The sequence below is a fragment of the Leptonychotes weddellii genome, chromosome 6 (assembly GCF_054177405.1).
Source record: "Leptonychotes weddellii isolate Sample4059 chromosome 6, ASM5417740v2, whole genome shotgun sequence".
In the NCBI taxonomy this organism is placed as follows: Eukaryota; Metazoa; Chordata; class Mammalia; order Carnivora; family Phocidae; genus Leptonychotes; species Leptonychotes weddellii.
Genome location: NC_138374.1, coordinates 79,634,603 through 79,648,868, shown reverse-complemented (window position 1 = coordinate 79,648,868; position 14,266 = coordinate 79,634,603). Strand labels below are relative to the sequence as shown.

At 38.5% G+C, this 14,266-nt stretch overlaps 1 protein-coding gene across 3 annotated transcripts in view; it reads left to right on the top strand.

The window, feature by feature from the left end:
- Positions 1–14,266, top strand: part of CDC42BPA (CDC42 binding protein kinase alpha) — a 727,403-nt gene that overhangs the window by 402,527 nt on the left and 310,610 nt on the right. For all 3 annotated transcript variants that reach the window (XM_081824457.1, XM_081824456.1, XM_081824455.1), the window contains exon 3: positions 1,745–1,840. In XM_081824457.1, coding sequence (XP_081680583.1) covers positions 1,745–1,840 — 96 coding nt within the window. The remainder of the gene's footprint in view (positions 1–1,744; positions 1,841–14,266) is intronic.

Here is a 14,266-nt window from a genome sequence, read left to right as displayed (position 1 = left end):
CAAAAACTAATGATGTGTGGTGATATAACGTAATAAAAAAAATTAAGGTACCTGATTAGGGGATATTAATGTTAATTGTTTTGTATATCATGGCTGTTGAATTTATTTTATGGGGAAATAAGTAACTAAGCACGTCCTGTCGATAGAATACTGCGTGATGATTTTTCAGTGTGCATGAATCTGGTGCAGCCATTAAGAAGAATTAGGTGGTAGGTGGGTCTCTACTGGTGTGGAAAACTGTTCAGGTATATCGTTACTTGAAGAAAACAACTTACGGAGCACGTGATCTGATTTGTGTCAAGAAAAGAAAAGCTAGGGGAAATGGGGCACCATGTTAATATTGTATGTGTGCACATGCGTGCGCATATTCATGCTTACAGAGACAAATTTTCTGAGAAGATACTCAGCAGAGTTATTGGTGGTGACCTCTGGACACACGTGACTGTGTGTGTATGGGGTATGACTTGGGAGACTTAGGTTTCACTTTACCTTTCAGTTCTTCTTGAACTTGCTGACATAGTGGAGATTTTTAAAATTAAAAGTTTAAAAATGATAGATTACAGAATTATAATGTATCATATAAAATTTTTTTTTTTAGCCACACATTTCTAAGGTTCTCAGGATGTACCTTTATAAGAGTGGAAATACGGTCTCAGAGTAAATTAAAACTTTCACAAATCAAAAAGAAAAAGACAATTCATTAGAGAAAATGGACAAAGGGAATGAACAATTCAGAGACAAAGTTCAGATATCCTGTAGGCCTGTGTAGAGCTGTTTATCTGCACGGGGAATTAGGAATATGTTCATGAAAAGAAGAGTGAGGTACGGTTCTACACCCATCGTATTGACACACTTAAAAGTCTAATAATGCCAAATGCAGTTGAGGATGTGGGCGGGGGGAGTAAGAGATTTCTACACTGGGGTGAGGATAGTAAGCAATACACATTTAGAGAAAATTGGCTATGTCTGGTAAAGTGGGAAATGCTTGTAGCTAGCATTTCAACTTCTAAGTATATACCCTGGAGAGACTCTTGTACATTTGTACCAATATATTCATTGCAACATCATAAAAACAAAATTGGAAGTAACCTATGTTTTCCTGGTTGGGGTTTGCATACATAAATTCTGGTATATTCAGACAAGCGAATGCTGTAGCAATTGAAAGGAAAACACCCATCATTGAATAAGAAGTAATCAAGTTGCAGAAGGATAGATACAATTATAACATTCATGTAAACTTTCAAAATGCAAAACAGTTCTGTTGTTTTGGACACATATATGTGTGATCAAAGCATATGAAAGAAAGAGCATAGTATATACTACAGATTATTCATTTTATCAGGAGGGAGGCAGGGAAATGCAAGTAAATACAATTTACTTGTATTTTATTTCTTAAAAAGAACAGAAGTAGAGATGGTAAAATGTTAACGTTTATATTATCTAAATGGTAGGTTGGACTGTGGTCGTTAAATGCATGTGTGCTTTTTTTGTTTTTTGGTTTTTTTTTTTAACTATAGCAGTATTTTTTAATACAAAATGTTTTCAAGTGTACTATTCCCATTGTCCACTTTCTCCGTGTTGAAAGTCATATCAGGATGTATTCCTTTTCCAGGACAGGAAGTATAATAAACATTTTCCTTTTCTAGGACAGAAAGTATAATAAACACATTAAGCAGTTGTTTGCATAATATATTTTACATAAAGTGTCCTCTGATTAAAAAACGTCTTTGTTTTTCCTTTTCAGACAGCATGTTTTCGTGAAGAAAGGGATGTATTAGTGAATGGAGATAATAAATGGATTACAACTCTGCATTATGCTTTCCAGGATGACAATAACTTAGTAAGAATCATTTTTATATGTTTTTATATTCTTATTAAATTTTTTTGGCAGAATTTAGCATTATTCTCTTTTAAGCATTATGTAAATGTAGTTGTGATTTAGAAAACCACTGAATTTCACAGCATATAAATTGTGTCTTTATTATGTCCCCCCCGCCCCGGGTAATTTGATAGCTTTCCACTGGAATTTTTTATGCTTTTTAATAACCAAGTCCAAACTAAATCCAAGCATTTAAATTCTATAAGAGGTGCTCAGGATTTTTCTTTTCATGATTTTCCCAATATATTTTATTAGTAATATTCTATTTGGAATTTTACGTATTTTTCAAAGTGGCCATGTGCTGCTTGAAGTAGAGAGCGACATTTAAAATCGAGGCTGCATCTGATTTTATATGGACATCAATGAACCACGTGATGGAAGAAGTTGGGAACGAGGCCAGAGGAAGATCAAAATATGAGAAGCACTGCCAATTGAAGATTGAGGGATAAACAAGGGAACAGGAAGTGAAGGTGGAACCTGCCACTGCTGGGTTGGAGGCTCTTCATCTTCGGGCCTGATTTTTCATTTCATGGTTTTTAGCATACATGCTGCGTGCCAGACACAACACTGTGTACTGGGTTATAAAATTAATAAGATCGGGACACCTGGGTGGCTCAGTCTGTTAAGCATCTGCCTTTGGCTCAGGTTGTGATCCTAGGGTCCTGGGATCGAGTCCCGCATTGGGCTCCCTGCTCGGCGGGGAGACTGCTTATCTCTCTCCCTCTGCTACTCCCCCCTTCCCGCTCATGCTTTCTTTCTCTCAAATAAATAAAATCTTAAAAAAAAAATTAATGAGGGGTGCCTGCGGCTCAGATGGTTGGACGTCTGCCTTCGGCTTGGGTCATGATCCCGGGGTCCTGGGATTGAGTCCCGCATCGGGGTCCCTGCTCCTTGGGAGCCTGCTTCTCCCTCTGCTTCTCTCTCTCTCTCTCTCTCTGTCTCTCATGAATAAATAAATAAAATCTTTAAAAAAAATTAATGAGATTTCTTATTCACGTGTTAGATGTTTATTGGATATGTGCCATATGCGAGGCACATTTCTCTAGATTCTGGAGATTCAGTAGTGAGAAAGACAAAGGATCTCTCTTCTTACTGTTCCAGACAATAAGTCCAAAATCAAGTAAATAATATTTTCAGATTATTTCAGATGAAGAAAGTATAACATTTATTCAAAGGCATGAAGTCAATGAGGACTCTTCTAAGACAAATATAAATTAGCAAACCAAGAAGGGAGAAGAGGCAGAGAGGGCTTGGTGAGCCAAAGTGTGGAGATTGAAGCTTGTTATGTTCGCACTGATGGAGGGTGGAATAAGGGGCTTGGAGATGGGGGCGGAGAGATGAGAGAGTCACATCATATAGCACCTTACATATTACGGTAAAGAAATTAGACTTTCACAGCCATGGTTCTCACATAGTGGGGTTTTTGGGTCATGGAACTCTTGTGTATTTTTTAGAATGATTTTATATCTGCAAGCCCAGACAGTAAGGCATACAGAAATGGAACGGCCCTGACTTGTCTCTTCACTTCTTCCTTCTGCCTCCCCTCATGATCACTCAGGTGTCCCTCACAGAGCAAAGTGTGAAAACGGCTGTTTTAGGACCGTGCAGAGTCTGTGGTGGGAGGGGACAAGAGGGGTGTTTGAGGGATGAGAGGAAGCCAGTGAGATCACAGCAGTGGAAGGGAGGGAGTACAGAATGGTACTTCCAGACTGTAGAGCACGCTGAGGAGCTAGGACCAGTTCTGAGTTTAGAAGGGCTTCAGGGAGGAGTGTGGATGATTCTTAGTTTTCCAGCATCTGACTTGGGGGATTCAGTGCTTAGTGGTTGATGAATTGAGTTGGGAAATATATTTGGGAAGGGAAAATTTAGGACAGGGGGAAGGTGATGGGTTTAATTTAGTATGTGTTGGGTTTGAATTGTCGTGTGATCCACGGAGTGGGTTAGGCATCTAAGTCCGGTGCTCCTGAGGGTAAACAGCACCGTATAGCTTATGGAGTCCTTATCTTATAGATCAGTTTTTGGCAGATTACTGCCTGCAGCACAAATTTGGCTCACCACCTATTTTTGTACAGCCCACAAGCTAAGAATTTTTAAATATTTGAAAAAAATTAAAAGAATATTTTGTGACATGTGTAATATAAAATTCAGACTTCAGTGTCCATAAAGTTCTGTTGGAACTAAGCCATGCCTGCTGATTTGTACATTTTCAGTGGCTGCTTTTGCACGATGATGGCAGAGTGGGCCTCATGCGACAGCAGCTGGTCCCATGACCCAGGGGAACACAACACGTGCATGTTCTCTTGATGCTGTGCACTGTTCAGTGGCCTACAAATTTCAGTGACATTTACAACTTGATAGCATTTCTGATGCCGTACGTATTGCGATCCTGTGACACTATTATTCTTGTCATTAATAGTGCATGCGTGGACTTCCCATAGGCCTGCTCTGCAGGCACAGCGCAGTGGGGGTTATATTGTTAACAAGTTAGAGGCCAGCCTGGTGTGACTGTGCCGCCACACCACGGCGGGCCTGCTGGACCGGCCGGCGTCCATAGGGCCATGCCGAGTCCTCCTCGCAGCCTTCCCAGCTCCCAGGAAGGCAGCAGTCAGGAAAGTCAAAAATACAAAACAGTATCTTATCACAGCAGACCTTCTTCACAAAAATACAAAATGAGCCGTAGTGAGCTCCTGAGTGGCTCGTTGTTAGGCAGGCAGGAAGGCCATTTACCAGCACTGCGTGAATTAAATCACATTTGCTGCAGCCAAAGAAACGTTCACAGAAAATAAAGTTGTCTCACACTATTAGCCTTTTGGTGAGAACGGTTGCTTCAAGAATGGGGGACGTTGGGAACATCATCAGTTGATTTTAAAACCAGGAAATGATTTTGAGTGGTTGCTTTTGGCTCTTGAGGTGAAAGAGGTCCTGCTCTTTTGTTGTGACTTGGGGAGTTGTGCTGAGTTTGTGGTCCTGAGGAATCAGCCTTTACTAATAGCTTGTGTGGAATAATAGCCAATCGAATTTTCAGAGAAGTTGAGGAAACCCTAAGTTGCTACAACCTGCATTAGAATTTGCTAGTATGTATTACAAGTGAGAGTGGTAAAATAGGTGTGGAGTAGGAAGAGGCTTAGTCAGACAGATTTACAAATTACGTAAAAATATTAGGTGCCCAGAGCCTGTGGATATGCATCGTCTTATTAATGAGCAGACAGTTTGCAGCAAACACTTGAATCTTTCATTTGTTACTGAACCAGGAATATCACTGGTGAACTTCATTCAGTCTGAATGGAAATGACTGTTACCATATCCGTGAATTTTTGTCAGAAACCAAAGCTGAATATCCTCACTTGCTCTACATTCAGCCATTCAGTGCTTTTGCAGTGTCAAGATTTTGTTACAGAGGGCCAAGATTGAAACATTTCTGAACAAAAAACTTCACGCTCAACCATTTGTATAAAATATTGAATAGCTTTGAAATTAGCTTTTCCTGTAGACTTGATATGTTTTAAAAATAAGTTTTACCTAAAATTATGACAAAACAGCACTTACATGCAAAACTTACACTCTGGCAAAGTCATTTTGACAGCGAATATTGTTGGAATCACAAGTAATGTCAAGCTGCTTTATCTGATTCTCATGCCGTCAAAAGTAAAAAGTGAGATTTCTATTTCCACACAGATTTGCAGCAGAGAGACCTTTTAAGCTCAAAATACAGTTAGCAGCAGTTTTTGGGATTTGATGCAAGTGCTAAGGATTTGTCCGTAGTTCAAAACCCGGTTACTGGCAATCGCGACCTTCCACCTAACCTTTAGTTAGAAGTGATTAATCTGCTGTGTATCAACATGCTTGCACACAAGTATCAGGAGAAAAATCCAGTAGCATTCTATAGACACCTTCCATGTGAGGAATATGCTCAATCAAAATTATATGCTCACGAATTGATACCAGTAGCCATCTTTGTGAAGACATTTTCACAGATGAAATACGTAAACTCCCAGTATAGATCAGCACTTTTAGAGGAACATTAGCCAGACTGTGATGATGGGGAACACTGACGCTGAGACCCAATTAAGCAAATGGTCATCCCTTGCCCACAAAAAGAATTACATTTTTATGTTAGTACATCTGCATTATAAAACTTATTTTATTTTGACTTTTGCCAGTAAAAATGTGTGGAAATTTGTTTTCTATCTTATTATATATCTTGCTTTTTCCTCTTGGCCGGCCAAGCCTGAAGTGTTTAATCTCTGGCCCTTTACAGGAAAAATTGGCCAGCTCCTCTTGTAGATAACAATGAATACTAGTAGTAAAAGAGAATAACTGATGGGTGCTTGTACAGGGAAAAAAGTTTGCCTAGAGAAGCCAGACCTAGAGACCCAACAAGGAGGAAACTAGTGGAAACGGTCAGAGCAAGAAAGAGTCCAGGTTCTGCATCATTGAAATGAACGAAAGGGGTGTCGTCGAGGAAGAGGGACACGGTTTGTCAGTTGTGTTAGACAGATTAGAGTGGTTTTTAAAAAAAAGATAAACTGGAAATATCGTGCCCACCCACAAATCCTATTTTTCAGCTTTAGTGGAATACCTCCGTTCTTGGACATTGTCTGTACTCCTTTTTGCCTTTGTTTCTGTTCTCCTTTGCCTTTATTTCTGTTCTCCCTGGTACCTTTCATGCCAGAGCCCGTTCCTCTCCCTCTTGTCCTGTTGAAGTCCAGCTAATACTCCAGAATTGTCTCAAAGTCTGCATTTTAAAAGTCTTCTCCAGAATTCCCAGTTTGAATTAATGTTTCTCATTGCATTTCAGCTCTACATTTTTTTAGTACTGCCATTAGATGAGTAACGTACGTATATGTACATCTCTGATTTTGGGGATACAGCTTACGAAGATTAAATAAATGATATGAACCCTGCTATCTTTAGCTAAAATGTACTTACAGGGCTGTGTAACTTAGTAGTCATGGAGTTTATCTGATTTCAGGCAGATCCAGGGGTTCCAACAATGTCATTACATTACTTGTCTTTATATGCCTTACATGCTTGCAGAGTATGATAGTGTGTTTCAGGCTTCAGATCATGACCCATTGGTGGATTGTAAACTCAATTTAGTGGGTTACAACCAGCATTTAAAAAGTTAAGTAAAATAGAAAATGACAGAGTTCAAGCAGTAAGAGAGATTATTGCTTCATGACATTTATTTCTTTTATAATATGTATTGAATCATCATATAAATCGTATTATTGTGGGTTTTGGTCAGAATTGTTTAAAAGTCATAATGCAGAGCTTTGCACACTCTAGTTGCTCTGTTAAATTGAGTGGAAGGATATTTGACTTGGATTTACAATACATATATGAGATTTTTGGGATGAATTTGTCAATGCAAATACTCTCTACATAGGTTTGTCAGCAAAATTTGTAAGAGTAAATTAAACATAAACACGTACTTGGTTAGCAAACTTATAGCAGTTTATTGTGATGGATTTTCAAAAGCTTTTAGGTGATAAGGACTTAAATCCACTCTGACAGTGTTTTTTGTTGTAGGTAGGCGTAACACTGTAGAGTTATGGATTGCTTAAAAATCTGTGTTTTGTTATAAACACAGAAATGTATTGATACAGGGTGCCTGGGTGGCTCAGTCATTGACTGCCTTCAGCTCAGGTCGTGATCCTGGAGTCCCAGGATTGAGTTCCGCATCGGGCTCCCTGCTCAGCAGGGAGTCTGCTTCTCCCTCTGACCCTCCCCCCTCTCATGTTCTCTCTCATTCTCTTTCTCACATAAATAAAATCTTAAAAAAAAAAAGGAAATATATAGATACAGAAATTGTGTCCAAATACAAAATTTTGTATAGCAAAATTTTGCCTAATTTTCATTGACAGAAAGCCTGACATATCGTTCTCTCTCGTCTGAATTTAGTCTTACCTGTTCCCTTTGCATTTGACATTAGAATTAACATTTTTTTCCCAGAGGCATTTCTCTGTGAGAAATAGTCTGTATATACTAGTCATTGATTATATTAGAATAAATGTTACAGTATAACTGGAGGAGGGCTAAAATACTTCTGTGGTCAAATCTCCTCTAAATTGCCAGTTTTTCTTAGTTTAGGGCAAGCTTATGGTATTTTAGTCTCAAGAATAGAAATCCTAAATTATCTTGGTTATCATCAAAGATTTGCTTTCGAATATTTATAAAATATTAGAAAATAAAATCATTTAGAAATGTTGGCAAATCTAGTTTTAGATTCCAAAAAGGAAATTTTATTATACAGTAATTTTCCAAAATAACTGTTAACCCTCATAGCCCTGAAGTAGCCAAATAAGTAACGTGGTCTGTGGTATAGGATTCAAGAGGCTGTGATGAATAATTGCACTTTCATTTATAACCTCAAATATCTCTGCAGCCACTTTATGAAAAAATATATAGTCATAGCATACGTGCATTTTATTTGCTTGAGATGAAGTGGCGTAATTTAACAAACGATCTTAAAATGTGATTAGAATACTTTTTTCCCTTAGGAAAACCTCATTAAATACAAACCTGCTTAGAGGTTCGACACTGTCACATAAAATTCTTATCACTTAGATATCATTTAGAATATTATGAATCAGTGAAATTTGTCTCTTCTTCATATTTTCTTGTCCTCTGTTTCCAGTTTAGTTATTTTATGCTGGAGGAAAAAAAAAGCCAGGGAAATATTTAAAACAAAAATTTTCTTCTTGAATTAGCATTTGTAAACTGTTTAGAGGATGAAAGACATTTGTTTATTTATTTTTTATTTATTTATTTTTTGAAAGACATTTAAATGTTAGATTGTAGTTAGTCATATGAACCCCAGATTCTCTACTGGAATCCAGTTTGTGCTGAAGATAGAAATTGTTAGAAAAAGCAAGGAGAGATGAATACAGTCACATTGTTTCTTTGGAATGTAGTTTCTTACAAAGCACAAACTTTGAAATATGGATTTTTTTTTTTTTTTTTTAAGAAATTCAGAGTTGGAAATCTTATGGTGTGTTCTATCCATACCTAGAGGTCTGTTTATTTTGGAAAGATAAAAGATTGCTAAAGACTCAGTCTGTATCTTTAATTTCTTTTTTATTTTTCTGGGGTTCTGTACATACTCATTATGTCATGGATGTAGTCAGTTTTTTTACTGAAAAAACTCTTTGAGTAAAAAGGAACTGATATAAGGATCAAGAACACTGAGTTCTGGTTTTCCCACTATCTAGGGTATGTTTGGGCAAATCGTTTGACTTCTTACGCCCTTGATTACAGCCATAAAACAGACATAGCAGCTATGATCCCTACCTATAGTATAGGGACCTTGTATAAATATCCCTGTACCCTCATTCTGTAACTCCTACTTCATGGAGAAAATGAAACCTCTGGTTACTCAAGCATGAACTTTTCACTTTCCATGCTCTGGTCTCAGTGTTCCCTTTCATTCTTCCCCTATATGTGTACAAATTTATTCATATTTGCACCTGTTCTCATCTTTTCTTTCAGTGTGCATAAGGTATTTGCCTTTGACTTTTGTTCCATCGCCTCTGGGCCTTGGCAGAATTTTACTCCGCTGGTCAGCTTCATTGTGACTGGCTCCATCCCCCTCTACAATACGGAGGTCTGGATATGTAAAAACAAAGTATGTGTTACTCTGTAGCTGGCTGTTGTCCTAAAAGATGGGCATATTTATTTAATTACTCCTTTTGATGACTGTACAATATTCCACAGAATGGACATGTTGGATGGATGCATTTAATAGTTTCCTTTTGGACTCGTTTCTATTCATACTGTTTCTGATCTGTTGCAGTTATCAAAGTGCTGTGCAGTAAACATACTTGCCCACATGCCCTACACTATATTCCTAAAAGTGGAAATACTAGGTCCAGAGGTATGTGCCTTTTAAATTTCAGTAGATACTGTGAAGTTACTTTGCCGAGCGGGTGCAGTAAGTCATCATGCCCAAGAACGCAGTGTTGTTGCAACTCAATGTTCCCAGAATAGGAATGGTCTCTTTGCTAATCTGGTTGGTATAGAATGGCATCTCATTGTTGCTTTGGTTTTGACCATGTATTAATTAGCTAATTGTGTTTTCTCTTAGGTGAATTAACTGTTAATAGCTTCAGCCTAGTTTTGTTGGATTGCTCGCCCTCTTCTTAACACCTGGTGGGAGCTCTTTATGTTAGGATTATTATCTCCTTGACATATCTTACAAACATTACCTCTCGGTCTCTCTTTTTCTTAAACTCATTTAAAGGCATCTTATATTGGGCACTATTTTAAAGGTAGTTTATGAGTAGGACGTTGTTGTACCAGATACTACATTTTACTGATTAATCGCTGAGAGCAACTGTGGCAGGATAGAGTGCCCAAGAGCAGATCTAAGGGTGTTTCACATCTTAAATTATGATAAGGGAGAATTTCAGTTGAATTAGGGGAAAGAATGGATATTTTATTACTTGTTTTAGATAACTCTCCATGAATAAGAGAATAGTTTTCACACCTTGTACAAAAATAAATTTTAGATGAATGAATTAATGAATTAATGAACCTGATTCAGAGGTTAGGGTCTTTTAGAGCTTACAGCAGCACCCTCTGCTTATTTCTGTCACAGTATTTATGTTACACTGAACTTGCCCATTGATTTGTGTTTTCTTCTCCATTAGGTTGTAAATTCCATTAAGGTAGGAGCCACATCTTACTCTCATTGTAGCACCTTGTTGTCTAGTATGATGTTAGCGCATAGTGGGTACTCCGTATCTGTGGAATTGTGAATGAGCTTCTTTGATCCTCACTTGTTCTGTATTCTGTCTTCCATTCCCAAGAAAGTTTTGTACAGAATAAAATATAATACAGCAAGCTCTTTACCCTTAAACCTGTAACAGTAATATAGTCAAGACAGGCCAGGGACCTAGGTTAGGATTAGGGTAGTGGGTAGGGTAGAAGTGGAAGGACTCCACAGACATTTAGTAGGAAGTAGACCCAACACGACCTTGGTGATCTAGTTGAATGTTGTTCTGAACAAAGGAGAAAATAGAAGACTGACTCGCAGCTCTTGGAGATACTCGCTGGGATGTGTTACGGAGAAAAAGAGCCTTTTTCCCATGTGGGGTTTTTATTTGTCTGCTGTTTCTGATGCATCTTGTCTCCCTCACACCAAAACCCGATTATAAGTGTAGTTCATTTTCAACTCATCGCTTTTCTTTTGAGAATTTTCTTTTGTGTTTTCTGCTCATTGCTCCCTCCAGTTGCTGAATTCTGTCCTAGTAACAGCTAATTTCCTCTGAGGGCAAGGTAGGGAAAGAATATGAGCAGGCTGCCATTTTAGCAGGCAGCCAGAAAGGAAAACAGAATAATTATGTATTCATAATTTTTTATGCTATCTCAAGGAGGTTTGTTTACCAGAGAAGAGGTTCAGTGAGGCACGTGGACAGGCAGGAAGGTGAGGGATCCTGGGGCTCGGGGTTTGTTAAGGGAAAGCATGTAGCAGATTATGGATGAAAGTAGGTGAGAGACAATGACACAAGGAGCCTCAGTTTTGAATGTGGCAAAAATGTTGAGACGACTGTTTGTTTTTTTAGCAGTTTGTTATACTCAGCCTGTGGGAGCCCGGTGTGGCAGGCACAGCTATTGGACACATCAAGACAGGAAAGCCTTTGATGGAGGAGCCTTTCGTCTTTTTATCCTCTGGGTTTTTTCTCAGTGTTTGGTACCAAAAAATCCTGATTGACACCTAGGGACTGTTGGTTGAAGGGGTGAATTACATTTTATGACTTCCTATGTGTAAATATTCTACTTCTGTTTCAATAGCAGACTTTATTTGAAAAGTTTTTGTGTTTGCTGTTCTGCTCAGAGTACTTCTTTAAGGCAGTAGCTGTGGATTTCTTCACCACCACCATTGCCACTTCTAGTGACATGTTTATGCTAACACTGTTTCATTACATTAAATTAGTTTGCTCTAATCTTCATGATGGAATCTGTTAAACATTAGGCCTAGTAAATAGAGCAAGGAAACCGTAGACCAGGATTTGAAATATATTGTTCCTTTTATTTTCAAGGATTTAACAGTATAATTAGTTTCTTTTATTTAATAGAAACTACCCATGCTTATAATTTTAATATATAGTAATAAGAATGTGAATTTTCTCAAGACTTTCTTTAAATCTTAAATGTCAAATGGGTGAGATCACTGAAGTAATATCTTCATTTGGTAATAAAATCATTTTAACTTGAAGGTGTTATAAGTGACATTTAAATATCTTCTGTTTACTGTCCTTGATGGTGAGTGCTGTACTCTGAAGAAGGTATCATTATTGTAGAGTGATAGATGAGAAAGTTCAAAGAGATTAAATAATTTTTCAAGCCACTTAAAAACCCAGAGTCAGAATTTGAATACAAGTATCCCTGACTACAAAGTCCATCTTTCCACTGAGTCTTGTTTTCACTCACCTTAAAAGAATATGTATAGGGAGGAGGAGCAAGATGGTGGAGGAGTAGGAGACCTAAATTTCATCTGGTCCCAGGAATTCAGCTAGATAGGTATCAAACCATTCTGAACACCTACGAACTCAACAGGAGATAGAAGAAAAGAATAGCAGCAACTCTCTGAACAGAGAAGCGACCACTTTCTGGAAGCAGGGACCCAACAAGCAGCAGATCCGGGGAGACTCCCCTTTCTCCCCCGGGAGGAACGGTGCGGGAGTGCACCGCAGGGATCTGCTGGGTTTGGAGACTCCAAATGGGGTTGTGTGCCAGAGATAGAAACGCTCAGTCAGAGGCCGGGTGAGCACGGAGTGTGGCTGGAGACTGGGGAGACAGGAGTGACGGACTGCTTTTCTTGGGGCTCACTGAGGAGTGGGGCCCCCGAGTTCTCGGCTCCTCTGGGGCGGAGATTGGGAGGCCGCTGTTTTCACTCTCGTCCTCCAAAGCTGTACGGAAAGCTTGCAGGGAACAAAAGCTCCTGAGAGCAAACCCAAGCAGATGACTTAGCCTGGACCCGGAGGGGGGGGGGCAATTCCGCCTCCGGCAAAGACATTTGAGAACCACTGCAACAGGCCCCTCCCCCAGATCAGCAAGAATAGCCAGCCAAGACCAAGTTTACCGATCAATGAAAACGGCAGAACTCCAATGCTAGGGGAATACAGCACATAGAATTCATAGCTGTTTTCTCCCGATTCTTTAGTCTTTCGAAGTTAATTTTTTTTAATTTTCTTTTTTTTTCTATTTTTTTGAATTTTTCTTTTTCCCTTTTTCAACCAACATCTTATCAATCCCTTTTTTAAAAATCTTTTTTTTTTTTTCATTTTTAGAGTCATATTCTATCCCTTCATTGTAGTTACCCTTATTTTTGGTATATATATAAGTTGCTCTCTCTTTAAAATTTTGGGATACAATTTCTTCTAACAGACCAAAATATACCCTAAATCTCTAGTGTATGGCTTTGTTCTAGTCTCCTGCCTGATCACAGTCTCTCCCTTTTTTTTTCTTTAGATTTCTCTTCTTTCTTTTTTCAACCAACTTCTTATTTATTAATTCCTTTTATAAAATCTTTTATAATTTTCATCTTTACAGTCATATTCTATCCCTTCATCGTATTTACCCTTATTTTTGTACATATATAAGTTTTTCTTTCTTTAAAATTTTGGAAGGCAGTTTCTTCTAACAGACCAAAATACACCCAAAATCTAGTGTGTGGCACTGATCTATTCACCAGCCTGATCATGTTTGATCATATTCTTTTTTTTTCTTTCTTTTTCTTTTTTTTTCCTTTTTCTTTCTTTCCCTTTCTTTTCCCCCAGTTTCAGGTCTCTTCTGATTTGTTTAGTGTATGTTTTTCTGGGGTCGTTTTTACCCTGTTAGCATTTTGTTCTCTCATTCATCCGTTCTCCTCTGGACAAAATGACAAGATGGAAAAACTCACCTCAAAAAAAAGAACAGGAGGGGCGCCTGGGTGGCTCAGTTGGTTAAGCGACTGCCTTCGGCTCAGGTCATGATCCTGGAGTCCCGGGATCGAGTCCCGCATCGGGTTCCCTGCTCGGCGGGGAACCTGCTCCTCCCTCTGACCCTCCCCCATCTCGTGCTCTCTCTCTCTGTCTCATTCTCTCTCTCAAATAAATAAATAAATAAATAAATAAATAAAAGAACAGGAGACAGTACCGACTGCCAGGGACCTACTCAATATGGACATTAGTACGATGTCGGAACTAGAGTTCAGAATGATGATTTTAAAGATACTAGCTGGGCTTGAAAAAAGCATGGAAGATATTAGAGAAACCCTTTCTGGAGAAATAAAAGAACTAAAATCTAACCAAGTCGAAATCAAAAAGGCTATTAATGAGGTGCAATCAAAAATGGAGGCTCTAACTGCTAGGATAAATGAGGCAGAAGAGAGAATCAGTGATA